The following is a 27,194-nucleotide window of genomic DNA, read 5'->3' as shown; positions in this document are numbered from 1 at the left end:
GGGATCATATTTCTCCAATTTTAGCTTCCCTTCATTGGCTTCCTGTTAAATCAAGAGTGTAATTTAAAATTCTCCTTGTCACTTATAAAGCCCTTAATAATCAAGCTTCATCGTTTATCAGAGCTCTGATATGATAAAATGCTTTTTTTGACCCTGTAGTTTGCCTCCCTTCCCATCCCTCCTTTAAATTACTGCAGCTAATGTTGATGTGGGGAAGTTATAGGATAGAATAGAAATACCTTTATGGAGTTTGCATGTTCTACCTGTGCATGTGTGGGTTCTCTCTGGGTACTCTGGCTTCCTCCCACAGTCCAAAAACATGACTTAGGTTAATTGGTCTCTCTAAATTTACCTTAGGTGTGTGTGTGAATGGTTGTCTGTCTCTGTGTTGCCCTGCAACAGACTGGCGACCTGTCCACGGTGTACCCTGCCTCTAGCCCATTGAATGCTGGAGATAGGCACCAGCACCCCGCGTTACCCCAACAGTGACAAGCGTTATGGATGTCCCACAATGGGAAAATTCTATTTTCTGATTGTCACTTCCTGACTTTTGGAGATTTACTGTCATAATCTCCAGGTATTTGAGTTTTGATTGACTTTGGTGTTCAGGTTTTCAGTATTTTCTTGTTGTTTATTTATGTTCATTTAGGTATTTCCATACTAGTTTGTGCTTTTTTGTTGTTGTTGGATTTATTTCTCTTAGATCTTTGTTTTATCTTTTTCACTTGGTTGGCAGCTTGTAAGTCAGCTTAGTCTCCCTCCCTCAGCTGTCCTGCCTTCATTTTCCCTCAACTGCTCCAAATTTTCTCTGATTAGCTCTTCTGGTTCCTTTGTTTCTCCACCCCTACCTCTCTATTTGATCGCACTGGTTGTCATTGCTCATCACTGGATTATTTCAATCACTGTCATGATCCATGACCTGTTATTCCTGTGCAACACCTATTAGTAGGTTTTTGTATTTCCTCATTAATAAAACTCTATTTTTGCCAACAGCCACTTTCTGTACTTGGGTCTTTTTCAACAACATCATGACATTTGCCCTTATTATACCCAAATTGAAGAGTGGCTAAAAGGAATTCATCCTTAAAAAGGTACATGAAGCCATTGCTTACAAATTAAAGGTTCATATTATCAAAAAATAATTAAAAATAAAATTAACTATTCATTTTATAGGAATAGTTTTGTCACAGGAAATTTTATTAAAAGCAATAATTTTTTAACATGATATGTTTTTCCCTCTGAGTAAATGTACTCAAATTAAATGTTGATTTTAAAAAGAATTATCATCATAACACCATTACACTGCAACAACCGATACATTTATTTCAAGGCTTTTTACAAAACACAATCAGTGCCTGGGTTCCAAAATGGTTTCTGTTATTTTGTATTTTGTCACAGCGGCACAATTGACCCCATCTCTAATTCTCACTTTACCTGATATGTTGTAAATGTCTTTTGTTTGATGAAAAGGTTGTACCTGCTCTGACAAATTGAATGCTGTTGGGATATTGCGTCACTACGCTGGACTATATCAGCGTTTGACTCTGAGTTCCGTACCAGTCAACTCTGCAGTAATAGCATCAGTGCTACTGTGACCGCTGCACAGAGACAAAGTGAAAGTAATGGGGCTAAAAGCAGATAGATATTGATATGCTGTCATGTACAAGCTGTTTCTGTTCTGCACTTTGTACAATGAGCTGCTGCAGGACAGCAGAGCTCTTGTCAATAATGGCTGTGCCTTCATGAGGGTGTTCGGGTGTGTGTATCGCTGCCAACAGCCAGTCTTTGACTCTAATCTGTTGCATGTAAAATACTATTAAAGCTCTGTGTGCATTGGTATTAGAGATCATTATTTGGTATTGTATAATTTATAATTGACAACTGTGTTTTGCGTATACAATATACACACAAAAATGTTAAGTAATTGAGTATTTGTCCCAAAGAGGCTTAAAAGAAAAATGTTTGTGAGAAAAGACAACAAGGGTAGTTGTAGGGGGGTGAGCGACACAAAATAGCTTTTAAATTATCAAGCAGACATCAGTTTCTTCCTCCTTCAGTGCCAGCGTGGGAATTTTATCAAGTGTAAATTCTGTACAGTAGCATATGTATGGAGGCCTCTGTGCTTGACACGATTGTCATGGGTTTGAGTTCTGATCAGGAGACCTTTGCCCTATGCTCTCCCCTCCTCTTTTCACCCATTTCTTCTCTGGCAACTATCAAATAAAGGGCGGTTGAGCCATAAAAAAAAACAGAATAAAAATCCCAATATGCTGAGACATAAGGGCGTGTATTTAGAAAATTATACAACTGGTGTCTATGTGAATATTCAAACCAAACCAGGTCTATGCTTTACATAAAGTCTTCTTGACCAGGTCAGCCTGACAGAACAAATCATTTCTTCTCTTATTAACTGTCTCAGTGGAAAATTTGGAGCCCTGGTCAGTCAGCTGACAATCGAATTTAGGTGTTAAAGACCCTTTGGGTGTTAAAGGTGCATTCTTTCCCCCTACAGGGGAATCAAACAGATGTAAGTAAACTGATTGCAAAAGTCTCACAGGGGTGTCATTAGCTAAGATTATAGCTTTGACTTTTTTTTTAAAGGGACACATGTGATATTAAACAATAAAAGTGTGGGCTGAACCTTCAGTTAGTTTCACATATTTCACAGTTCTAGATACAGCAGGCAAAACTGTAGATTTTAACCGCTGCACAGCACTTAGCTATAAGGGGTCCATAATGGTAATCTAGTCTTCCTTGCACTCCTATGCTTGAGCTAAATATTGACCTTATAATTCCTCAAGCAGCCTGTGAAACATTTCATAATTGTATATTTCTCGTTTACATGTGTGGGTACAGCAGATCATCAAGTATGTCAAATTAATTTTACGCTTTTAATGATACATTTAAAAAAGTTTGACTGTATCATTAAACAATAAATGGTTTCAGGTGGAATTTTAATACAACTTCAGTGACTTTTAAATGCAAGTATTTGGTGTATAACTTTGAATTGTATTTAACTGAATTAAAGGATAGGGACATTCCACAAGCTTAATGTCCTTATATAGGACATTTTTGACCAATCTGTATAATCTGACCCAATCTGTATAATATGATTGAACTTGATTTTGTAAAGTGCCTTGAGATGACATATTTCATGATTTGGCGCTATATAAATAAAATTGAATTGAATTGAATTGAATGCTAGCCTACTTTATCAATTAAAAAAATAGATTTGAGGTTTGTTTGTGATCTTCATATTGTTGGAACATGCAGCTGTGTCAAAGTTTACTGTATCTGATCAAAACTTGTTTTGACCTGTTTTTGGGAAGATGTGTTTTTGGCTGATGTGATTGTGTTAGGTAAACACGGGATCTAATAACACAAAATTGGAAGATGTTGGAACGCCAGCATCACTGTATCCTGGTCAGCCAGATTGATAATGTGTAGCATGTAGTTCTGCACATTGTCCATATAAGTCTGGGACTGCTCCATTTGAAACCGTTTGGGAAAAGGAGGGAATTTCAGAAGAACTCTCTGAGCTGATTGGGCGAAGCGACACCTAGTGTCCGCCTAACAAAGGTTCCATTTAGCCAATTACGGTATCAAATTAAAACATAAGCAGCAGACGCCATGAGAAACCACAATAAGGTAAGCTAGTGAAGGCACTTCTTGCTATTCTTCTTTCAAAGAAGAAATTAAGGATTCTTATAAAACAGATGTGATAGCAGCAGCTGTGTGTACATCCTCCTGCACTACCACATTTGTGTTGGTTAGGCTGTGGGCTAAGCCGCACTTGCTTTTGCCGCACTGGAATGTCCCATTTTAAACCTCAATACTGCAACGTGATTGATCCAAACAGTTTTTGGTTCAGACACAAATGGTTGAAGCCGGAGCGGTACAAGATGGATTCTCATTTGTTTGTGAACGCACAAATACCACAAGAATTCAGCTTGCAGGCAAGATTGGCATCACTGTGCACAGTGAAGTGAGTTAAACATTCACATGGACTTAGATGGTGGTTCCCAAGACTACAATGCTATTAAAAACAGTCATAAACATTAATAAAAATGGCTATTCCGGGCCAAGAAATCAAACGATTTAAATGAGCAGAGTGGTTGGATATCCAGCCAGAATTATGATAGAGTATGTTGATAACCACAAAAAGTGTGCTGTCACTCTACTCTTTGCTAAGGAACATAATTCCAATTACTAGTGGGAGTGTATGTATGGATTAGAGCCTGTATGTATAATTTTGGCCCTGTGAAGATTGGAGAATATCCAAAATCATTGAAGCTGTATGTCGTATGACGGTATGATGGTGGTGTCATACAACATACCATGTCTTCCAAATCTTTTGCAACATCAGCCAAAATCATCACAATAAAGTACCCCTGATGCAAACATGTATTTTGAAACACTTTAAATTTACCCAAACAGACAATAGTTTAATGAAACAAACAAAGCTGTCGATACAAAAGATTCAAAGGGTCTGGGGCATTGCTGTAAAGTAAAAGGTAACCAATATCTTTTTTTATGGGTTGATTCCCTTCTCCCTTTTTAGGCCTAACAATTAACAAAAAAAGTTTCATCTATTCTTAGAAAACAGGATAGAGGTCGCTCCAAACAACAAAACCAACAACAAAACACTGGCTCTATTTAGCCCTGTTTCATGAATGGCTGCACCCAGGTTTGTTTGTGTGTGAGACCTGCTGGATGTTTGTGGTCCTATTCTAAAATTAGGATGTAAGAAAAATGGGTGGTAAGGAAAAATTAATACCTTGTGGTGTGGCCATGGGCTATACTTAAGAAATTCCTGTTGTACAATTATTTCTTTCTGAAATGAGACACATTCAGATGGATCGTTAAACAACCATAACTAATATGAGATTCATGCCAAAGATGAGTGTGTGTGTGTAATCTTGCAGGTGCACAGATGTGTGTGGGATGCCAATAAGTTTTGATTGGTCAGCAACAGTGGTCTCTTCAGACCCTTATGACGAGCAATATAAATGGATTTCGTGTTCCTTCGCCCAGACACGGGTCACCGGGGCCCCACTCTGGAGCCAGGCCTGGAGGTGGGGCACGCTGGCGAGCGCCTGGTGGCCGGGCTTTTACCCATGGAGCCCGGCCAGGCTCAGCTCTAAGAGGTGACATGGGTCCCCCTTCCGATAGGCTCACCACCTATCGGAGGGGCCAAAGGGGTCGGGTGCGTTGTGCAATGGGTGGCAGTAGAGGGCGGGAACCTTGGCGTTCTGATCCTCGGCTGCAGAAGCTGGCTCTTGGGACGTGGAATGTCACCTCTCTGGTGGAGAAGGAGCCTGAGCTAGTGCGCGAGGTTGAGAGGTTCCGACTAGATAGTCGGGCTCACCTCGACGCATGGCTTTGGAACCAGTCTCCTTGAGAGGGGCTGGCTATTCTTCCCTTCTTGGGTTGCCCCTGGTGAGAGACGGCGAGCTGTGGTGGGCATACTTGTTGCCCCTCATCTCGGTGCCTGCACGTTGGGGTTCACCCTGGTGAACAAGAGGGTGGCCTTCCTCCGCATTCGTGTGGGGGGACGGGTTCTGACTGTTGTTTGTGCTTATGTGCCAAACAGCAGTTCAGAATACCCACCCTTTTTGAAATCCTTGAAGGGGGTACTAAGTGCCCCTCCTGGGGACTCCCTCGTTTTGCCTGGGGACTTCAACGCTCACGTGGGCATTGACAGTGAGACCTGGAGGGTGTGGTTGGGAGGAACGGCCCACCTGATCTGAACTCGAGTGGTGTTCTGTTGTTGGACTTCTGTGTTCGTCATGGATTGTCCATGACGAACACCATGTTCAGGCATAAGGGTGTACACATGTGCTCTTGGCACCAGGACACCCTAGGCCGTAGTTCAACGATCGACTTTGTTGTCGTTTCATCTGACCTGCGGCCGCATGTCTTGGACACCCCAGTAAAGAGAGGGGCGGAGCTCTCTACCGACCACTACCTGGTGGTGAGTTGGCTCCGATGGTTGGGGAGGAAGCCGGTCAGACCTGGCAGGCCCAAACGTATTGTGAGGGTTTGCTGGGAACGTCTGTCCCAGCAAAAAGTCCCCCGTGAGATGGAGCTTTAACTCCCACCTACGTGAGAGCTTTGAATACATCCCGAGGGAGACGGGGGACATGGAGTCTGAATGGACCCTGTTATGCGCCTCTATTGTTGAGGCGGCTATTCGGAGTTGTGGCCGCAAGGTTGTCGGTGCTTGTTGTGGCAGCAGCCCTCGAACACGCTGGTGGACACCAGCGGTGAGGGAAGCCATCAAGCTGAAGAAGGAGTCCTACTGGGCTTTATTGTCTTGTGGGACTCCGGAAACAGCTGATGTGTACCGGCAGTCGAAGCGGCAGGCGGCTCTGTTGGTCGGCGAGGCAAAAACTCGGGCATGGGAAGAGTTCGGAGAGGCCATGGCGAAAGACTTCCATACAGCTTCGAAGCGACTCTGGTCCACTATCAGGCGTCTCAGGAGAGGGAAGCAGTGCAGTACCAACACTGTTTATAGTGGGGGTTGTGTGCTGCTGACCTCGACTCGGGACGTCGTGTGTCGGTGGGCGGAATACTTCAAAGACCTCCTTAATCCCACCAACACGTCTTCCATTGCGGAAGTAGAGCCTGAGGACTCTGGGTCAGGTTCTCCCATCTCTGGTGCTGAGGTTCCCAAGGTTGTTAAAAAGCTCCTCGGTGGCAAGACCCAGGGGTGAATGAGGTTTGCCCTGAGTACCTTAAGGCTCTGGATGTTGTGGGGCTGTGTTTGTTAACGCGGTTCTGCAGCATTGCGTGGACATCGGGGGCAGTTCACCTGGATTGGCAGACTGGGGTGGTGGTCACCCTATTTAAAAAAGGGGACTGGAGGGTGTGTTCCAACTACAGAGGAATCACACTCTTAAGCCTCCCTGATAAGGTCTATTCCAGGGTTCTGGAAAGGAGGGTCTGTCGGATCGTCGAATCTTGGATTCAGGAAGAGCAGCGTGGTTTTCGTCCTGGCCGTGGAACACTGGATCAGCTCTTTCCCCTTTAGCAGGATCTTGGAGGGGGCATGGGAGTTTGCCCAACCAGTCTACATGTGCTTTGTGGATCTGGAGAAGGCATTCGACCATGTCCCTCGAGGGATCCTGTGGGGGGTACTCCAGGAATATGGAGTACCGGGCCCTTTAATAAGGGCTGTCAGGTCTCTGTAGGACCGATGTCAGAGTCTGGTCGGCATTGCCGGCAATAAATCGGACTTGTTTCCGGTGAGAGTTGGACTCCGCCAAGGTTGCCCTTTGTCACCGATTCTGTTCATAACTTGGCGCAGCCGAGGTGTTGAGGAGATCTGTTTTGGCGGCCTTAGGATTGCATCTCTGCTATTCGCGGATTACGTGGTCCTGTTGGCTTTATCAGGGCATGATATACAGCTTTCACTAGAGCGATTCGCAGCCGAGTGCGAAGCGGCCGAGATGAAAATGAGTGCCTCCAAATCCGAGACCATGATCTTGAACCGGAAAAGGGTAGAGTGCCTCCTCTGGGTTGGGGAGGATGTGCTACCCCTAGTGGAGGAGTTCAAGTGTCTTGGGGTCTTGTTCACGAATGAGGGGAAGATGGAGCAGGAGATCAACAGGCTGATTGGTGTGGCGTCTGCTGTGAAGCGGGCGCTGTACCGATTCGTTGTGGTGAAGAGAGAGCTGAGCCAAAAGGCGAAGCTCTCGATTTACCGGTCGATCTAGGTTCCTACCCTCATCTATGGTCACGGGCTTTGGGTCGTGACCGAAAGGACGAGATCCCGGATACAAGCGGCCGAAATTAGTTTTCTCCATAGTGTGTCTGGGCTCTCCTTTAGAGATAGGGTGAGGAGCTCAGTTATCCGGGGAGGACCCAGAGTAAAGCCGCTGCTCCTCCACGTCGAGAGGAGCCAGTTGAGGTGGCTCGGGCATCTGGTTAGGATGCCTCCTGGACGCCTCCCTGGTGTGGTGTTCCCAGCACGTCCCACCGGGAGGAGGCCCAGGGGAAGACCCAGGACACGCTGGAGGGACTACGTTTATCAGCTGGCCTGGGAACGCCTTGGGATTTCCTCGGAGGAGCTGTCCCAAGTGGCTGGGGAGAGGGACGTCTGGGCCTCCCTACTGAAGCTGCTACCCCTGCGACCCGACCCCGGATAAGCGGAAGAAAATGGACGGATGGACGGGCATGGTACATCATTTTTTTGGGAACCATGTTATCAATGATACTTTTCCTTATGTATCTTAGACTGTGTAAGGAAATGATGCATGTATAAAAGTTGTTCTTTAAGCAGGAACTATAAACACAAGTATGTGTTTATAGTGCCCGAGGTTCTGTTTATGCGTGTGTAGTGTGTACACAGGCACACGGTGGGGTCCAAATGCTGTAACTCAGTAAGGAGCTACTTACCATGACATCTATCTGTGCTGATGCAGTTAAAAAATGCTAATTCGCAACTTGCTATATTGGATGATGTTTTCATGAGCTATTAATTTGTCGTTATAAATGTTCCAGGCTGCGGAGACGCGACTCATAATGACAGTGTGTGTGTGTGTGTGTCTTTTATGGATTTCTTCAATTTTTCATTACAGAATATTTCCATTTCTGGATCTCTTCACCCGAACACCCCAAGGCACACACTAACACTCAAACAGATGCAACGTCCATCTGTCAGGTTGCCACATTGTCCACAGCGACCCTTGACATTTACATGCTTTGGGGACAGGGCGGTTTCAGGGAACTGAAGAGGGGGAAAAAAGCGAGAGATGAAGGGCGCTGAGCCGTTAAGTAAGCACTCTTCTTATTTAGCAGCCGCAGCTCCATCTCCTGTGTGACACTCGGTCGACAGCAGGTCAAGCAGCTAATCTTGGGAGTCTTTCACAAAGGATGACATATGCAAACTCTGAACTCAATCAAGCTTCCCTCTGCATGTCCTCTTAAATATCAACCATTAGTCCCCAGCATCAATCTGCGCCTGCAGGCTTGCCGAGGCAGAGGTGACATGTTGCTTTCTTCTTAACAACGTTCTTGTGAGACGATAATGAGTGCTGTTCTGTGCGCTGAAAATGTCTCCAGGGATGCACGCGGCGGCCCAAACACATTACTTCTAAAGGGTCACTTTCCAGAGCCAGACCCAATTAACGCTCTGTTTTCAAGCTCATCACACAGCGCTGTGTGCATGGTCACCAGCTGCAGATTTCTAGGATTTTAATGGCCAGGAGCACTGAGAGCTGTGGAAGTATGTGTGATAGAACTGAAATAAATCAGCTGTTTTAAAAGTAGTTGCTCTTCATCTGTAGCTGAATGTGTGCCCATGTGTCATGAGCAAAATAAAGCATAGAGCGGTTTTATTTTACTACAATCAGCCACTGATTTGATCCTCTTCTTATCTGCATGCACTTTTTTGTCATTTACCTGTTTAGGAAAATGTTTGATGTGCATTTGTAAGAGCATTCTGTATAAATATTGATGTTTTCTGATATGACCTTAGACTCTGTCATAGAAAAAACAGTGTAATTTTGCTGAAGAACAGTAAGGGAATATTGTAGCAGTATTGGGTTTTAATGATTTCAGTGGGAGATCATCAGGCTTCTCTGACATGAAGAATTTGTTGTCATGCATTGGGGGTTTATAGTGGGAAACAATTTAAACACTAATAATTAAGGAAAGGTGGCAGAAGGTTTGGCAGACTGATTGGCGGCATGGAGAACCCAATGGATTTTATTACAAAGTTGCACTTCGAACAAACTGGATCTGAGCCTCGACAACTGAAATTACTCGGCGACAAGCAAAGGAAGGATGGGAGCAAGTAGTAACAAGACCTCATTTTGAACCCAGTACAGTTAGGCATTGTGGAATCTTTGAAGCCTTTATGTGTAGTTGAATTTAAAGTCAGTATTTTGTTTTTGTAGATTTTACCCAGAGGCGTGTTTAGCACAAAAACAACAAAACACCAAACGGATACGCACAGTGAAGCATGGTGGTGGCAGCATCATACTCAGGAGGTAATTTTCTTCAGATGGGATAGGATTTCTTTGGCAAGGGGCATAAAAATATTGACAGAACCAAATACCACTAAAGGATTTTCTTTTTCTGGGTCACTGTGAGCCCGAGAATGCATTAAAATTGAAAGAAGCATAACTCCATCACATGAAAATTGAAGTATTTGAATGATTTACTCAAAGTTCATAACTAAATCTGAAAGAAAATGTGTGGTGTCAAATGAAGAGGGCTGCGGATAGACAAAGTCCACACAATCTGATAGATTTGGAGAACCTTTGCTAGGCAGAATGGGCATGTATTAACAAGTCAGGATTTGGGATGCTGAGAGAACAAAGAATCAAAAATTGCTTCATCAAAATATTTGTTGAATAGGTTTTCACCTTAATACAACCAGGCCGTTGTAAACGTAACTTAGTTTTTGTTATTTCTTTATTTTTACAGTATTAAAATTGATTTTTCATCATGTAATTTTTTACATCCCAAAACCATTTTAGAGAATGACTATGCTGGATTCTTTTAATGAGCCACTCTGCATGCTTCTGTATACCTGAAATTCTTTTGTTGTTGTATTACCCGGTGTGGGACAAGCTTCTATATCTTGACTCTACAGTTTTTTGGTATAGAGGAGTTTGTGGTTGACTTAATGACTGCAAATAAACTCATATCTCCACATCTCCATCACTCTGCTTCATAGATGTTCACATCTGTTTGATGTTAATTTGTTGTTTTGGTTACCTCCAAACTGTCACGATTTATCTGATGAGCCCGAATTCAACCACACACTGAGCTAGGTTTATAAGAGTTTATTGAGAAGAGGATGAGTAGTGGAGTGAGTAAACCAGAGTCTTGACTGAGCAGGAGCTTGTGGATCGGTGCTGGAGCTAGAGGACCAGAGAGAGTTCCTGAGATGCAGTCCAGCAGCAGGGCAGACAGCAAACTTGAAGCACAGATGAGATGGGGAACTAGTGATGTTACGTTATGTGCCGAGGCTTCGAGGCGTGTGTCGAGTAATGGAGGGGGCGTTTCCGTGAAGCGCGTATCGAGGCTTGCTTCATTTAGGGGAGGAGCCGAAAACGATGACGTCCGAAGCCTCGCTGGCCGGCTGTACCACGTGACTGCTTCGGGAAGTGGTTCAGATGTTGGCACGGCTTCGACAGCTTTTAGAAACCCCACAGGCTCCATTCAAAATGTGGGTTGTTGTAGGCGAGTTGCGGTCAGTTGAGAGAGTGGATAGAGTTTTGATAGTTTGGATAGCAGAGTTTGGATAGTGGTTATTTAGTTTGAGACAGTTAGTTTGGTGTTTGGAGAGTTTAGGAGAGAGATAGATAGATAGGAGATCAGTGCTCTCAACTATCACGCATTGACCGTCACTGACTTCACACGGTCACACGCAAACATGGCATTTTTCACGCATAAAAATCCCAACGCCCATCTGGGCAGCGGACGATAAAAACTCCGCCTTCTGCTGAGATGTTTCAGCTTCTTTCACAGCTTGTGGTCCTCATTCCTGCTGCAGTTCATGTTAACAGAGCAGCAGGAAGAGCGATCAGAGTTATGAATAATTTTAGTCTTAACCAGCGGTTGAAAGTGTGCCGGTAAGGTCCTGTACTACGTACGCAGGAGGGGAGGGGGGCGGGGGAAGAGAGCTGCTGCCAGATATTGCCTTCATTCAGAACCAGTGATGGCTGCACTCTGGATCATAAAACAGTTCTGCTCACCAGATGCAGTTTAAAACGCTACGTCTGGTTATAAGTTGTTTTTATTAATTCTGCATTTTTTAACTACATGCACCGTATTTCTGTGCCTCAGCGCTTCGATGCGCTTCTGCCGTGCGCTTTTTTCAGGTGCGCAAAATTACGTTACTTGTAATTTGGGTGCGCGCTTTCATTTTAAAGAACTTGTAACATCAGGATGCTGATCTCAGACCGGTCAGCTCCTATGATCACTGTGTAGGAGCCCTTTACAGTTTTTATTTATGCATTTCCACCCTGTTTATCCCTCGCACGCAGCGCACCATCGGGTAAAATCCTCCCACCTCACCGCCCAGAGCGCACTGAGGAGAGCAATAGAGATTTGTCTGGTCGACTGAGATGAGAAACCTGTTGCTGTGAAAGGTGATATAGGTTATAAACTGTTACTGTCTAGAATTGCATTGAGCTGAAAAGAGAGGAGACATCAGCAGCTGGATCGTGCGTAAAGACGCAGCGGGAACCTCTGTGTGCTTCAGTGTTGCTGCTGAAGGGAAACTGTGGGACCGTATAGTACTGGGCTAATCATTGGTCACAGTACCCCAATCTGTACATACTTGCACTTATTTATTTATGCACCCCGGCATCATCTGTGCCATGTGAGCGTGTCTTTTCAAAGGTTGGAGAAGTAGTATCAAAAAAGAGAAATCATTTGAAACCAAAAACTGTGGAGAAATTGTTGTTTCTTAATAAAAATGCATGAAATCATCCAAGTTACACAAGCATTAGCCTATTCACTACCCCCTGCCTAGTTCCACAAGCACTTTCATTGTCCTCTGCCTGATTAAGCCCATGCCATTTTTCTAGAGTCACAGAAAAACATTATTACACAACATGCCATATCATGTCACTACTATTTTGGGAATAATTACACACAGAGAATACATTCAAACAACATTTTATTGTACACATGTGTTTACAAAATTTATGTAGACAAATGATTTCGTCCTACACCTTCTGTGAAGTCATTCCCAAGAGCCATAATAGACAAAAATGATATGCATCACACGTGTTAAGATACAGCTGGCTGTGATTAAACAACTTGCCAGTAGGTGGTGCTGTGTGCACATGAACCGTCAAGAAATGAACCTTTTCTCGAACCAGTTGGCTGAGTGGTTCAATGCCTCATGAGGCTTCATCTCGCCATCACTACGGGGAACCCAACAGTGGGCAGAGGCCTTACTTGAAACTTAGAGGTGAGAAAGGAAAATCCAGCAGCTAGCAGAGGCCTAACTTGAAGCTCAGGTGAGGCAGGAAACTCCAGCAGCAAGCAGAGGCCTACTTGAAACTTAGAGGTGAGACAGGAAAATCCAGTAGCTAAACCAGGCCTTACTTGAAGCAGCGAGGTGGCAGGTTAATCCAACGGCTAACAGAGGCAACCCAGGCTGACAGGCGAGAAGTGAGTGGAGACTGATGACGAACCGGCAGGGAAGAGAAGACAGAGAGAGGCTTTTGTAAGGAGGCTGGCCGGTGGAGTGAGTCTGACTAATTAATGCCTAACAGGTGTGACTGATTTCTGGGGAGTGGAAGGTGAGCTGGGTGAGAGGAGGAGGTGTAGGAAAATAACAAGGAAAAAAGCCAGACAAAAACTAAACCATGACATAAACATGGCCGTGTACATAGTATCCAAACAGCTCTTCTTTGATCTCATTTGTCCATGAGAAATGGTTCCAGATGTTTTGTGATTAATTCAGATGTAACTTTTAAAGAGAAGAGAACACCCTGTAATCAGTTTTAACATCTAACTTGCTGACTGACAGCCGTTGAATCTGTGACTGATGCTGGTGAAGATTCTCAGTCATCCAGGTCATGGTCATTCCAAAAAAAAAGTAAAAAACAATGATGAGTAACAAGCTTTATACCATTACCAAACAAAGGCCTGTTTTTTTTTTTTTGTTTTTTTTTGGAATTCTGTGACTGAGCATTTCTGGATGTTTACCAAAGTATTGCACAGTCTCACCTCGGGATGAATGGGGAAAATAGCAGCTGTCTGAAATGTTTAACTCTTGGGAATAATCTTTCTTTCCAAATGACCTTTGGAATGATTGTTAATGGCCTCATGAACTTCTCCACATTGACAGATAGCAACAGTTGCAACAGCAAAGTTGTTGCTGATGTCTTTCAGACATGGCATTATGGTAACACACTCATACTCAAATTCAGTTTTTTGTAGGTGCTCTCTCTTGCTGATTATAAGTTAGTTAAGAACATGTAATTTGTATAACTTAGATGCTATTTTTACCCTTAATTCATAAGGAAATAGCATGGGTCTTCTTGCTTTTTCAATACAGTGTTTTATTGATGCTTCTTCATTAAATGATGACACTTGAGGATAGATTTAATACATTTTAGAAAGTGGCACATTAAGTATCTCATTTTATGTTGGTTGAGTTTATGTTTTGGTTCCTTGGATATTCTGCGCATCTCTGTACTTCATGCTTTACATCTTTGCTTTGCTGGGTTATTGTATGTATATCTGCGCTAAAACCAAAGATCCCCAGTCTGTCCATCCAGCGGCAGGGGTGTCCCTCATGTTCTCAGGTCTTGGCTCCAACAACTGAAGCTGTCTCCATCTTATGAGGTTGTCATTGCAGATTCTGTTGCTGACAGATATCTAACTGGCACGAGTAGTGCAGAGCCGGCGGCTTGGCTCCGCTGGTAGGGATCCTAAGGTCATTGGAAACCTCGAAATTACAACTAAAGGATCTATTTAAGAAAAAAAAAGCTGGTCTGAATTAAAATACTGACTGCAAAAGATTCAAGCTGGCAAGAAAAGTGAGTTCTGCTCTGTCAGAAAGCTTAAACCTCAAAGTAATTTATTCTGGGACCTTTCCATCCAGTTACTGGCATCAGCAACACTGTTGTCAACTCAGTTTCCGATCATCATTATTTAATACCTGTAACATTTAAACATAAATACAATGTTAGAAAGACAATTGCGAAGACTAGGCTGTTTAGTCTTAGACTAGTTTAAGTTCCCACCAAGAAGCAACATCTGATTGAAATAGTGAACAAAAACATGAATAAATCTGGTAACTTCAGCAATAATCAAGCCTAAAAAGTAAAAAATGTGAACCAAAAATGTAAGTAATGAATGAAATGAAATAAAACAAATCAAGAACAAGCCCACCCTTGAGCTTGTGTGAAGATGTGTACAAATCATATCTGTTGTTCAGTTTGGATAGTTTCAGCTAATAAACATTACAAAAATATGTTATGGACCTGTTCTTCCTTATGAACTACCATAAATAATATTAACTGCCTTTGTTCTATTATGCCTAGATTACTGCAGTTATTAGTGTTTTTAGCAATGTGTCCAAAATAAGACTGAATGCTAAATTATATCAAAAGTTGTTTGAATAAACATTTTCCAGCTGGCTTCTTCCACCTTTCCTAATTTTGGCCCAGATTTGTTTACTTTTCACTTGGGTCAGACAGTATTTGTCGCATTAGAGGTGGAAAGATTTTTGAGAGGCAAGGCATTTATTTGTGCTTTTTTTGCGCTGTACATGGACAGAACATGAGAAACGAAAACATAGAAGAAAGTAGTATGTTGTTGTTTTTTATAATCTGAGCTAGATGGAGCATGGATATATTGAATAGGAGGGGACCCAGGATGGACCCTTGGGGAACCCCACATGTGGTTTTGTCATCTCTGATGTAGTTACCTACTGACACAAAAAAGTCCCTGTCCTTTAAGTAGGATTTGAACAACCTGAGTGCTGTACCACAAAAGACAACCCAGTTTTCCAGGCATTCTAACAGAATGAAGTGATCGAAAGTATGAAATGCTGCACTAAGGTCCAATAACACTAGCACTGTGGTTCTTCCACAATCTGCATTTATATGGATATCATTAAACACCTTCACCAAGGCGGTCTCTGCACTGTGCTGAGCACAGAAACCTGACTGGAAAACGTCAAAGCGGCTGGTCATAGTTAAGAAGGTGTTTAATTGTTGAAACACAGCTTTTTCAATGATATGGGTTTGAGATGAATTTTCCAGAAGCAGTTTGTCTAAATTGTTCTATTTCCATGGCGTGTTGATGACTGCTATTTTTAGGGCCTGTGGGAAAACTCCTTACAGAAGAGAAAATTAAGATATTTTGTCAAGCTCAATTCTAGATGGAGACAGCTTTGGTTCTGAACTTGATATGGATGTACAGACTGATCCTCTAATCTTTAGGATTTTCTCAGTAAAGTTAGCAAATTCATTGCAGGTCCTGGTGGAGTGGAGTTCCGAAGCTACTGACACAGGGAGATTTGTTAACCCCTGGCAAATAAAGCACGAGTGTTGTTAATGTTTTTGCTGATGAAGTTATATCTGTAAAGTCTCTCTTTACAGATGTCACAGTGAATCTGAATTTGTAATTGTTTTATTGTGGTCTTATTTTTATTTTTTTTTACATCACAAATACCTGGAATTTAAAAACAGGTGTGTAGGTGAAATGCAATCTCTGTAAGGGATTAAAGCTCTTGTCTAAGAGGTTCCAACTAGACCAAAAACAATTCAATTCAATTCAATTCAATTCAATTTTATTTATATAGCGCCAAATCATGAAACATGTCATCTCAAGGCACTTTACAAAGTCAAGTTCAATCATATTATACAGATTGGGTCAGATTATACAGATTGGTCAAAAATGTCCTATATAAGGAAACCAGTTGATTGCATCAAAGTCGCGACAAGCAGCATTCACTCCTGGGGAAGCGTAGAGCCACAGGGAGAGTCATCTGCATTGTACATGGCTTTGCTGCAATCCCTCATACTGAGCAAGCATGAAGCGACAGTGGGAAGAAAAACTCCCCATTAACGGGAAGGAAAACCTCCGGCAGAACCAGGCTCAGTATGAACGGTCATCTGCCTCGACCGACTGGGGTTACAGAAGACAGAACAGAGACACAACAAGAGAGACAAAAAAGCACAGAAGCACACATTGATCTAGTAATCTGTTCTACATTAGATGGTAGTAGCGGGTGAGCCGTCTTCTCTGGATGATGTCACAGTTAACAGAACGCCAGACCAGGTGTACCTACTATGAAGAAAAAGAGAGAGAGCAAAAAGTTAAAAGCTGAAATGACGACAGTCATTTCAATGTAATACAATGCAAAACTGGAGAACAGTAGACTGAAGAACAGTAGAAATCAGTAAAGTGAGAAAATTAGACCCTGATGTCCTCCAGCAGCCTAGGCCTATCACAGCACAACTATAGAGATAGCTCAGGGTATGAGCCACTCTAACTATAAGCTTTGTCAAAAAGGAAAGTTTTAACATTAGTCTTAAAAATAGATAGGGTGTCTGCCTCACGGACCAAAACTGGGAGTTGGTTCCACAGGAGAGGAGCCTGATAGCTAAAGGATCTGCCTCCCATTCTACTTTTAGAGACTCTAGGAACCACCAGCAGACCTGCAGTCTGAGAGCGAAGTGCTCTGTTAGGAACATACGGGGTAATCAGAGCTCTGATATATGATGGAGCTTGATTATTAAGGGCTTTATACGTTAGAAGGAGAATTTTAAATTCTATTCTGGATTTAACAGGAAGCCAATGAAGGGAAGCTAAAATTGGAGAAATATGATCCCTCTTGTTGATTTTCATCAGAACTCTTGCCGCAGCATTTTGAATCAGCTGAAGACTTCGAACTGCATTTTGTGGACTTCCTGATAGTAAAGAATTACAATAGTCCAGCCTTGAAGTAACAAATGCATGGACTAGTTTTTCAGCATCACTCCTGGACAGAATGTTTCTAATTTTGGCGATATTCCGGAGGTGAAAAAAGGAAACTCTGGAAACCTGTTTAATATGGGATTTAAATTACATGTCTTGGTCGAAAACAACACCAAGATTTTTAACTTTATTACCAGAGGCCAAGTTAATGCCATCCAGATTAAGGGATTGATTAAGAACTTTATTTTTTGAAGACTCTGGCCCAAAGATTACAACTTCTGTCTTGTCAGAATTTAAATGCAGGAAATTTAAAGTCATCCAGCTTTTGATGTCATCAAGACATGACTGCAGTCGAAGTAACTGATTGGATTCATCAGGATTTATGGATAAATATAGCTGAGTGTCATCAGCATAACAGTGGAAATTAATCCCATGCTGTCTGATAATTTTGCCAATCGGAAGCATATATATAGTAAAGAGAATTGGTCCAAGGACTGAACCCTGAGGTACTCCACAAGTGACTCTAGAGTTTGAAGAAGATTTATTATTAACATGAACAAGCTAGAATCTGTCTGACAGATAAGATTTAAATCAGCCTAATTCTTTCACCTTAAACCCTACAGTATGTTCAAGTCTTTGTAGGAGAATATTGTGATCAACTGTATCAAATGCAGCACTGAGATCTAACAGGACAAGTACAGATACAAGTACATTATCTGAGGCCATGAGAATATCATTAGTGACCTTCACCAGAGCTGTTTCAGTGCTATGATGAGCTCTGAAGCCTGACTGAAACTCCTCAAGTAGGTCATTACTTTGTAAATGTTCACATAGTTGATTAGCAACTACTCTCTCAAGAATTTTAGATAAGAAAAGAAGATTAGATATAGGTCTGTAATTTACTAACTCATCTTGATCAAGAGACGGTTTCTTAAGTAAAGGTTTAATAACAGCTACTTTAAAAGCCTGTGGTACATATCCATTTACCAAGGATACATTAATCATGTCTAAAATAGGACCACTGATCAGAGGGAATACCTCCTTAAACAACTTGGTTGGGATTGGGTCTAACATACAGGTAGAAGGTTTAGATGAAGCTAAAATTTTAGATAGCTCAGAAAGCTCTACTGCTTTTAAACAGTTCAGACACTGCGCAGGTTCTAAGGATTCCTCCAATGCTGCCTCACTTACTGAGGAAGTAAACAAAAACAACAAAACACCTTTAAATGCTCAAATGTGGATCTATTAAAAGAGATATTACAATTAGTATCAATAGAGACACTTAATGATAAGTGTCAGAGTCGGAAACAAGACTATATCTTTTTTTTCTCCTTTCTGATTGTTTGTCTTCCACACAACATGTGCTCTCAAGCTTTTAATCTCTGTTGTGTGATATTTTGTGTGACATTTCCCACTGAAGCTCAGCATTTGAGAAACTCCAACATGCTTCCAGCTGTGCTTCTGCCCTCAGGTTTTAGTGTCTAACGTTGTGTACTGAAGCAGTTTCTGCGTGTTTTGCCTTTTGTTTTAGCCGCAGTCTTGGGGTTCATGCCACTAATGATGTCGTTCTGGTGTGCGCGCTACATGTCAGCAGGACTGCGTGAATGATGAGCATTTCCGGGGGTGCGCTCGGAGAGGACCTTACAGATGAGGAGAAGGAGATCATCAACAGCGTACTGGCTCGTGCTGCTATGATGGAGTCCATGGAGCAGCAGCGGATTGAGTGAGATGGAAAACTGTTGTCTCGGTTGTTTTCAGATTCTGTCAGCCAACAGGCCAAAAAGGCTCACTGTATACATACATTTTTGGCATAAACCCTGTGCCATGTTTGTGTCATTGTGCTGATGTGTGTTTGGATGTTCTCTCAGGCGTCTGTCCAGTCGCCTGGATAATATCAAGAAGACAGCATGTGGTGATGGACAGTCTCATTGCCTGCTGTGCGGGGCGTCCTTCGGAGCACAGGGGGTCACAGCTGTCCTCTGCGCGCAGTGCAAGAAGGTACATTTATTATTTCAGCTACAAACAAGAAAGAAAGCCATCACTGCACAAAGGGAGTTCTTTATTCTAGAGGATGGTATGATGTTTTAAAATGCTGGACTTAAAAAAATAGTTTTTATGTACAGTTTCCAAATGATTCATCTTCCTTAAAGTTTTCAACATATTGACTCATTACAACCACAAAATTCTACATCTTTACACATAAAAATCTATAAAAGGTCGCAAGCGTTTCTACTCATCTTATCAGTACTCAACACTTTTTAAAAATGATTCGTTGCAATTGCACATCCAAAGACTGCAGTAAAAGTGATTTTTGTGAGTGAGTCCACTTTTACTTTAGCTCAAACTCCGTCAGATCAGATCAGATCAGATCTGTCTTGTCACAGATTCTCGGACTTTGACTGGGCCATTCTACCATATGCATATGCTGTTACTGAATCCATTCCTTTGTAGCTCTGGTGGAATGTTTAGGGTCATTAATCAGCTGGAAGGGGCACCTCTGCATCAGTATGAAGTCTTTTTTTCAGGCTCTGACGGGTTTTTCTTCCACAGTTCCACTTTATTTAGCTGCATCCATTGCTGACCACCTTCCATGGCCCTGTTGAGGAAAGGCATCTCAACAGCATGAAGCTCCCACCCCTATGTTACATGCAAGGATTGCTGTGTTCAGGGCAATGTAGACCGTTAGTTTTTAAAGTAAAATCTTTTCTGATTGTAGCACCCTCCAAATGTTTACTGTCTTCTACATGGCTTAGGGCAAACTTCCAACATGACTTATTGTGGCCTACTTTCAACAATGACTTTCTTCTTGCCACTCTTCCATGAAGGCCTGATTTATGGAATGCTCAACTAATAGTTGTCTTGTCAACAGATTGTCACAGCTGTGCTGTTGATATCTGCAGCTCCTCCAGAGTTAACATAGACCTTTTGGTTAAGGTTCTTCTTCCATTAGTCTGTCACAGAGCTCATCCATCATTTCCAAATGATGGATGAGCTCTGTGACATGTTCAAAACTTAGGATATTATTTTATAACCTAATCCTGTCTGCTGTGTTCCTTGGTCTTCGGGATGTTTTTTTGTTCACTAAGATTCTCTAACAAATCTGGGATGCTTTTACAGGCCAACTGGATGTGTACTGAGATTACATACATGAGGCGGATTCTGATTTTGAAATAGATAATCTTCTAAGGTAACTGGTTGTCCTGGAGTTTATTTAGGGGTCTCAAAGTCCCCCAAACTCATACCAGATTTAGTCATAAATAAGGGATCCATCTATCCTTGTCCTTTCGCTTCACAATTACGTGCTACTATCTCCCTCTTCAGGGTACCCCTCCCACAGATGGGTAATTAAAACAAACAAAGTCAAAACTGAAATCAAAATATTAATATGAGAAACAACTGTATCCATGGACATTTAAAAACTGTAACTTTGCTTCTGATGGCTTGATGTTTTCTATAAAGTTTTGTTTTTTTTTGGTCTCTGGACTCTTCTTGCTCTTCTACGTTTCCCCAATATTTTCTGCAGCTCTGAAAAGGTTTATTTATGGTAGTAAGCAGCCATCAGTCCATGTGCTAACTTGCTGTGATGTACACTGCATATTTCTAGGTCCTATGCGTGACATTCTGCTTCTTGTTGCTCTCACAACTCATGTACGGGTTAATGCCATATGAACTGTAAAAATGTATGCGCTTTGTGCACCTGTGACAAAGAGCAAAATCTGTGTTGTGTGTGTGTATGTGTGTGTTAATGTGTATGAACTTGCCTTCCTGCAGCACATGTGCAGCAAATGTGGGATTTGGATTAACAGCAGGACTTGTCCAATGTGGCTTTGCCAGATCTGCAATGAACAGCAAGAGGTGAGCTGAAGGAACAGAAACGAACTAAGTACGTCTTGGACCCAGTTCTAATTGATGGCTTTATGTCATCACTCTGCCACCAGAAGCTTTTCCTTTCAAATTAACATTTTTTTTAGCTTTTACACCCATCTTTTAGTGCACAATACTATTTTACTGCCCATTGGCCTGGAAAATTAGCTTCCATTAATAGACCTTGAATATCAAAAATTGGGAAGAAGTAATGATATATTTTAGTCTGTGTGATTTAGAAAATTGCAGAGGATAATAGCATTCAGACGAGGGATCATTAATAGGAACTGCTTTGTGTTTCCTTTCTGGTATTGTTACACAATACCTTTTTGATGATGGGGTTGATGTGTTTGTGTGACTGTGCCTCCAGGAGCCTAGAATCTTTGAATTGGTGCTCTCTGCTGTCAGTTGTGCAGACTAATACTGTAATGCAGCACATAGAAAGCAGTTCATGGATTTCCTCTGGCACAGAGCCCCTGTAGTTCAATTGGTAACGTGTTATGTTATTGTTGTTAAATTATGCAACTATTTTTTAAATTATGCATGAGTTAATTTATACTCATACACAACATTTAAATGGACTGAACTTATACAGCGCTTTTCCAGTCATACTTACCACTCAAAGCATTCACCCCATCACGCTCACTAACGTGCACACATCCATACACCAATATGCAGATCAGTAGGCAACTCAGAGTTATGTGCCTTGCCCGTGTCACATTGACATGTGACAGGGATAAGCTGGAATCAAACCCACAACTTTCTGATTGCAAGATGATCACTGTACCCATAGAGCCCAGATAATTGTCATAAGATGAACCAAACTCAAGTATCAACTATATTATATGGTTAAAATGGAGACACAATACATTATTTTGCGACATTTCCCACAAATATTGCAACGTTTATTCTGTAAAATTAAACTAAAACACAGACTAATTTGTTGAAATGAAAAATCAAATGAATATAAAAAATGCAATAACTGAGTCACCTGAGTCCACATCCTTAATCTCATACTGTTTTAAATAACCTTTTAACTGTCTTTTAGCATTCAGTCTTCTTTGGTAGGAGTCTTTCAGCATCCCACATCTTAAATTGAAAATGTTTACCCACTCTGTTTTTAAAGGTTCCCATGAAGCCATTATTTAGTTGATTATGCTTTATTCTTAGACTTGCTGTGATACAAAAAGATGAAATCATATCTTCAGCTTTCTAGTGGCTAGCTGAAGAATTTGGCTCAAAACTAACCGGCACTTCAAACTGTCCATGACTTCACCCACAATAACTAAAACCTCAGGTCCATCGGATTCATGTTTGGTTGCATCAGATGGGGCTTGATGAAAAGTATGTTTAATACTTGCTTAAAGGTTGTCATTTTCAAAAGGTGTTTTTAATCTGACAAATGCGATCATCAGAACAACAACATCTTCTAATTCGGAGAGATGTACATGTATATAATGCTGTTATTTTGTACTCCTCTCCTGACTGATATCTTCGTACAAGGAGATACTTTTGATCCTTTGTAACATCTCAAACTATGGTTTTAACTAAAGGATACAAGGAGGAAATGGATTTTATTTGCAGTCAATCAGATTCAATAAAATAGATCACAGTGTGATCTCAACGTAAGACTGAATGCTCAATCTAAATTAAGGGTTTTTCTGCAAAATATTATTTTATGGGTGTGCACCGTCTTTATTTTTTTCTTCAATAATTTTGTTTAACTTTCGCTTGTGTTAAACACATTATATGTGGAGAAGGTTGTGAAATAACTGTCTGACATCTTATTTATCACAAAAAACAGCCATAAGGGCATTGACACTTTTGAGAGTCACTCCAGATGTTTGACCTCATTCTGCGTGCAATATTCAATAATCACATCAACACCTTCCTTCAGCTTATCTTTAGCTCAACCAGCTGAGGTAAATACCTCATCTTAAGTTCATTTAGTAGGCTTAACACAACTAGTGCAGCAACAGCTTTGGCTTTTATTTGCACTTGTAATTTTCTGTTTTAATGATGCAGTATTAAGTTACATTTCCCATTTTACTATCTAAAAATCCATCTTCACTCTCTAAAGATACAGAAATTCTTTAACTCTTCAAAGTTTTAAACAAGAAATAAAATTCTTTATTAAAATCAAACCGTTAATTAGATGCTTTTACCTAAACAAAAATACTTTTTAACGTCGCCTGAGTTTAATTTTTTTCATACTGTAAGGGATACATTATGTGTGTGTATTTATTGTGTTTTCCTCAACCAGAAAAATTGGTAACACAGATTTGAATTTGCCACTTTTCAAAGCTACTTTACAAACAAGGGAACAATTAAACTTGAGATTACTAACTGTAGTACCTATGTCCGCCACACGAGGGCAGTAAATAAGTACAAGATTCCCTACAGCAGAGTTTTGAGGAATGTACCAACTGAGAGAGGTAGAGGTCTCAGGGATGTGTTTATCAAAAAGTATACGTTTGGCCTCGTAGGGTTGAGTTCCTCAGACTGCGGTTCAGTACTGACGGGCGTTCACCATCTGTCCCGAATTGCCTTTTTAAAGATGGCCCACACCTGCAACATTCATCATTTTATTTTATTTCTCTTCGTGGTGTTGCACTTTGTAATTATGCTATGTGAATCACTTTAGTTCTCAACGCTGATAGACTTCTTGTGTCCTGTTGCAGATACAGAAACGTTCAGGGGCCTGGTTTTACAAGGGGAGAGATCAACAGGGGCTGCCCTCCCCCCTGCCCCTTTCCAGACCTCAGCAGTCCAACACAGAAGATAAAACCGGTCAAGCAGGACACAGTCGGTCACAGGGACAGAGACATCAGACTGATGGTAACCAGCACTTACTACTCCACTTATCCTTACTCGTCACACACAGCTTGATTTAGAAATATGATCCCAACCTCATAACAAGAGGCTTGTTTATGTAACAAGTGACATTCTTTGTTCATGTATTGAAAAGGTTACAGAGAGATGTGCTATGCTCTCTGGGCTGCTTTCACATAATGATGAATTACATGATATGAATCAGTAGCAGTTTTTGATATGGGCCATTTGGGCAGTTGCCCAGGGCACCATAAGAAAGGGCAGTGCAAGAGTGCTGGATAAAAAAAAAAGTATAACCTATATGTAAGTTATGCACTGAACATGTTTTCCATTGCCTTTATACATTTGCATTCAATAGGAAATTGGCATCTGCGTATGTTAGCATCTCCTGCATGCTGCAAAGAATAGTTTACATGTGTCGTGCACTACATTTAATCCTGCCCATAGAGTCGAATTTGCTCACTTTAATTGGTTGGGGGATGGCAAAACCAGAGGTTCACCAAGAGGAGCCACTCATCTTCACACCAGTAAATCAAACTAGTACTGGTCAAACACTGTTTAATAAAGTCAGATAAAAAACAAACTCTTGAAAAATGAGGCAGGTAAGGTCTTAATGTGGAAGACGTGTAGCGCTGCATCAGTTAGGGTAAAAAAGACCTGTTGCCTGCAGATTCTTACCAATAACTGGATTATATTTCTAGACAAAGGCCTTCGCCCTGTTCCTGATTGATTAAGGCAGTATAGCTGTAATCAGTCAAACTGTAATATTGGGATAAATACCTAACTGTTAGGACTCTTTTAGAGCATCAGTCAGAGCCAGGATGCATTTTTAAACCTATTGTTATCGGTACCAAACCATAAATAAGTTTTCTGTCATTTGCTGATATATGGAAAAACAAACAGGGATTTCCTACACTGAAGCTCAATTGGTAAAATGTGGCAGTTAGGTCTGATTACGACATAACTCAGTGAGAGTTATGTTGGCTGTTGTCACAGACTGGATTAACTTTGACTTGCAGTGTTAGGAAATTTAAAGGATTCACTTCAATTTTAGAAAAGACACAATTGCCAAAAAAGGAAACTTGATTACACAAGTGTTAAAAAAATTAACATTATGTTTTAAGAGGAGACAGACTAGGAAAAAAGATGTAGATTGCATAAACATGGTGCAGTAGGAAATGTGGTACCTTATATGTTTGTCTTTAATCCCTATTGAAGTAGCTTTGTTCAACTGGACTTTTTTCGTATTTATTCAAGTTTGCCTGAAATACCTAGAAAAGACAAAAAGGGGGGGGGGGGCATCAGAAGCAGTATGAATGCTTTAACAAGGCACTGTATAAATGGCACAAATAAACATGCTTTTTTTAACAATGTATGTGCAGAATACTGGATTCAGCTTTCCATTGGTGCCTGTCACTGTGCTTAATGCGAGGGCCCTGTGCCCATTACTTACCCAACTTTTCAAGAAGGAGCTCTGCTGTGGCAGCAGCTGTATTGATGATTGTGGCAGCTGTGTTGATGGTTGTGGCAGCATTATTCAGCAGTGATAATCCTATTTTGTCTGCTCAGAGCCACGGCAGAAGCAGTCCTATGCATCAGAACAATGCGAGCAGACAGCAAGAACAACAGCTGACAGCTGTAATGAGACTCATTCTACTCAGGCAGCTGTAATGAAGACAGAAAGACATGTGTTGGGTTCCAAAGCACCTCAGGCAAACACGCAGCAGACGGCCCCCACCTCAGGTAAAGTCACACAGCTTCCTCTAAGAATAAGCCCAGCACTGCGGGGGCTCCAAACATTTAACTGCACTTTCTAAGAAAAGAGACGGTGTCAGCTGCTCACTGTTTGGTTATGTCTCTGCTTCCAGGAGTAGGTGTGGAAAACAAACATCCAGAGAGAGCATGGACAATGTCCTCTCCAGCTGTTGAGGCAACACTGCAACCCGTTGTCTCCAGCTCAGTTTCATCTCACATACCTGTAACCAAGATTACACCACCTGTGAATCCACCCTCCAACAATGCCACTCCTCAGAGACCCCCTCCAGATCACATGGACGATGACAGCAATGACTATGATTCAGATGATGCCAGTAAGACAAAGGCAATTTCTTTGTTCAGATCATTGATCTGTTCAAATATTTACTCTTTTTCCAATCTTATCTATTCCCTTTTGCAAATGTATGCTGTGCAACTGTATGTTTATTCTTATAGCCACACTGGGATCTCTAGAGTTCAGCCTCCTTTATGAACACGAGAATCATGCCCTACACTGCTGCATCATTAAAGCTAAGGTAAGCAGACCCATGTGTGCAGGAGGAGAAAATGCTTTAACAATATAAAGTAATCTGGACAGGACAATTGTTGTTCTTAAAAGTCTGTACGTCCTTGGTTAAATTCTACGTATTTGTGATGCAAAAAGTAGACCTAGATTAATCTTTTTTAATACCTTTCCCATTTTTAAGGTGACACATTTCCTGCATTTTTGACAAAAAATAACACATTTTAAGAGAAGAAAAAGAGTGCACAGCTGTAGACAAATACTTGTCTTATGCCTCTCTTGGTCAAATTTTTCTTCTTGGTGCACAACTAACATAACTTTTGTGAATCCGCTGAACTACACATAAAAATCAGATCTCTCTGCGACACACACACACACACACGCACACACTTTTTTCAGTTGAGTTGTGCAGCATGCATGTCACATCAAAGCTATGAATGGTTATAAAACTATTTTTATGGTGTATTTTCAACATTACTAATAGCTGGCTTTTTAGCAGGAGTTTGTAGACTTGTTTATATTCACAGCACAGTAGAAATGGGACAAGACAAGCCAACTTTGGGTCAAACAAGCTGAGAAAATAAAAGATGAAAAAGTAGAGCAAGACAAGTCAGGACAGGACAGCAATACAATATGGAGCATGGCTAAATCAATAAACATGTTAAAAAGAGACAAGATCAAACAGGATGGGACAAGACAGGACAAATAAAACAAGATTCAATAAGACACAACAAGGCCACATGGTTCAACATAAGCAGATAAAAGAGGAAGGGAAAAGACATAATAAGACAGGACAGCAAAAAGTCAAAACAAG

General features: G+C 41.5%; 1 protein-coding gene across 3 annotated transcripts in view; it reads left to right on the top strand.

The window, feature by feature from the left end:
• rph3aa (rabphilin 3A homolog (mouse), a) overlaps positions 1 to 27,194 on the top strand; it is a 77,992-nt gene that overhangs the window by 30,555 nt on the left and 20,243 nt on the right. The window contains exons 2-8 of one of the 3 annotated variants that reach the window (XM_036140651.1): positions 19,001 to 19,129; positions 19,275 to 19,404; positions 21,178 to 21,261; positions 23,952 to 24,108; positions 25,672 to 25,845; positions 25,971 to 26,192; positions 26,314 to 26,393. In XM_036140651.1, the coding sequence (XP_035996544.1) occupies positions 19,011 to 19,129; positions 19,275 to 19,404; positions 21,178 to 21,261; positions 23,952 to 24,108; positions 25,672 to 25,845; positions 25,971 to 26,192; positions 26,314 to 26,393 (966 nt within the window). In that variant the 5' untranslated portion in view covers positions 19,001 to 19,010. Of the gene's footprint in view, positions 1 to 18,937; positions 19,130 to 19,274; positions 19,405 to 21,177; positions 21,262 to 23,951; positions 24,109 to 25,671; positions 25,846 to 25,970; positions 26,193 to 26,313; positions 26,394 to 27,194 lie in introns of all 3 variants that reach the window. The other 2 variants (XM_036140652.1, XM_036140653.1) reach the window with 2 other exon arrangements.

This window comes from Fundulus heteroclitus, chromosome 8 (assembly GCF_011125445.2).
Source record: "Fundulus heteroclitus isolate FHET01 chromosome 8, MU-UCD_Fhet_4.1, whole genome shotgun sequence".
Classification (NCBI taxonomy): Eukaryota; Metazoa; Chordata; class Actinopteri; order Cyprinodontiformes; family Fundulidae; genus Fundulus; species Fundulus heteroclitus.
The sequence above is the reverse complement of the archived record's forward strand: the minus strand, read 5'-3'. Positions and strand labels throughout refer to the sequence as shown.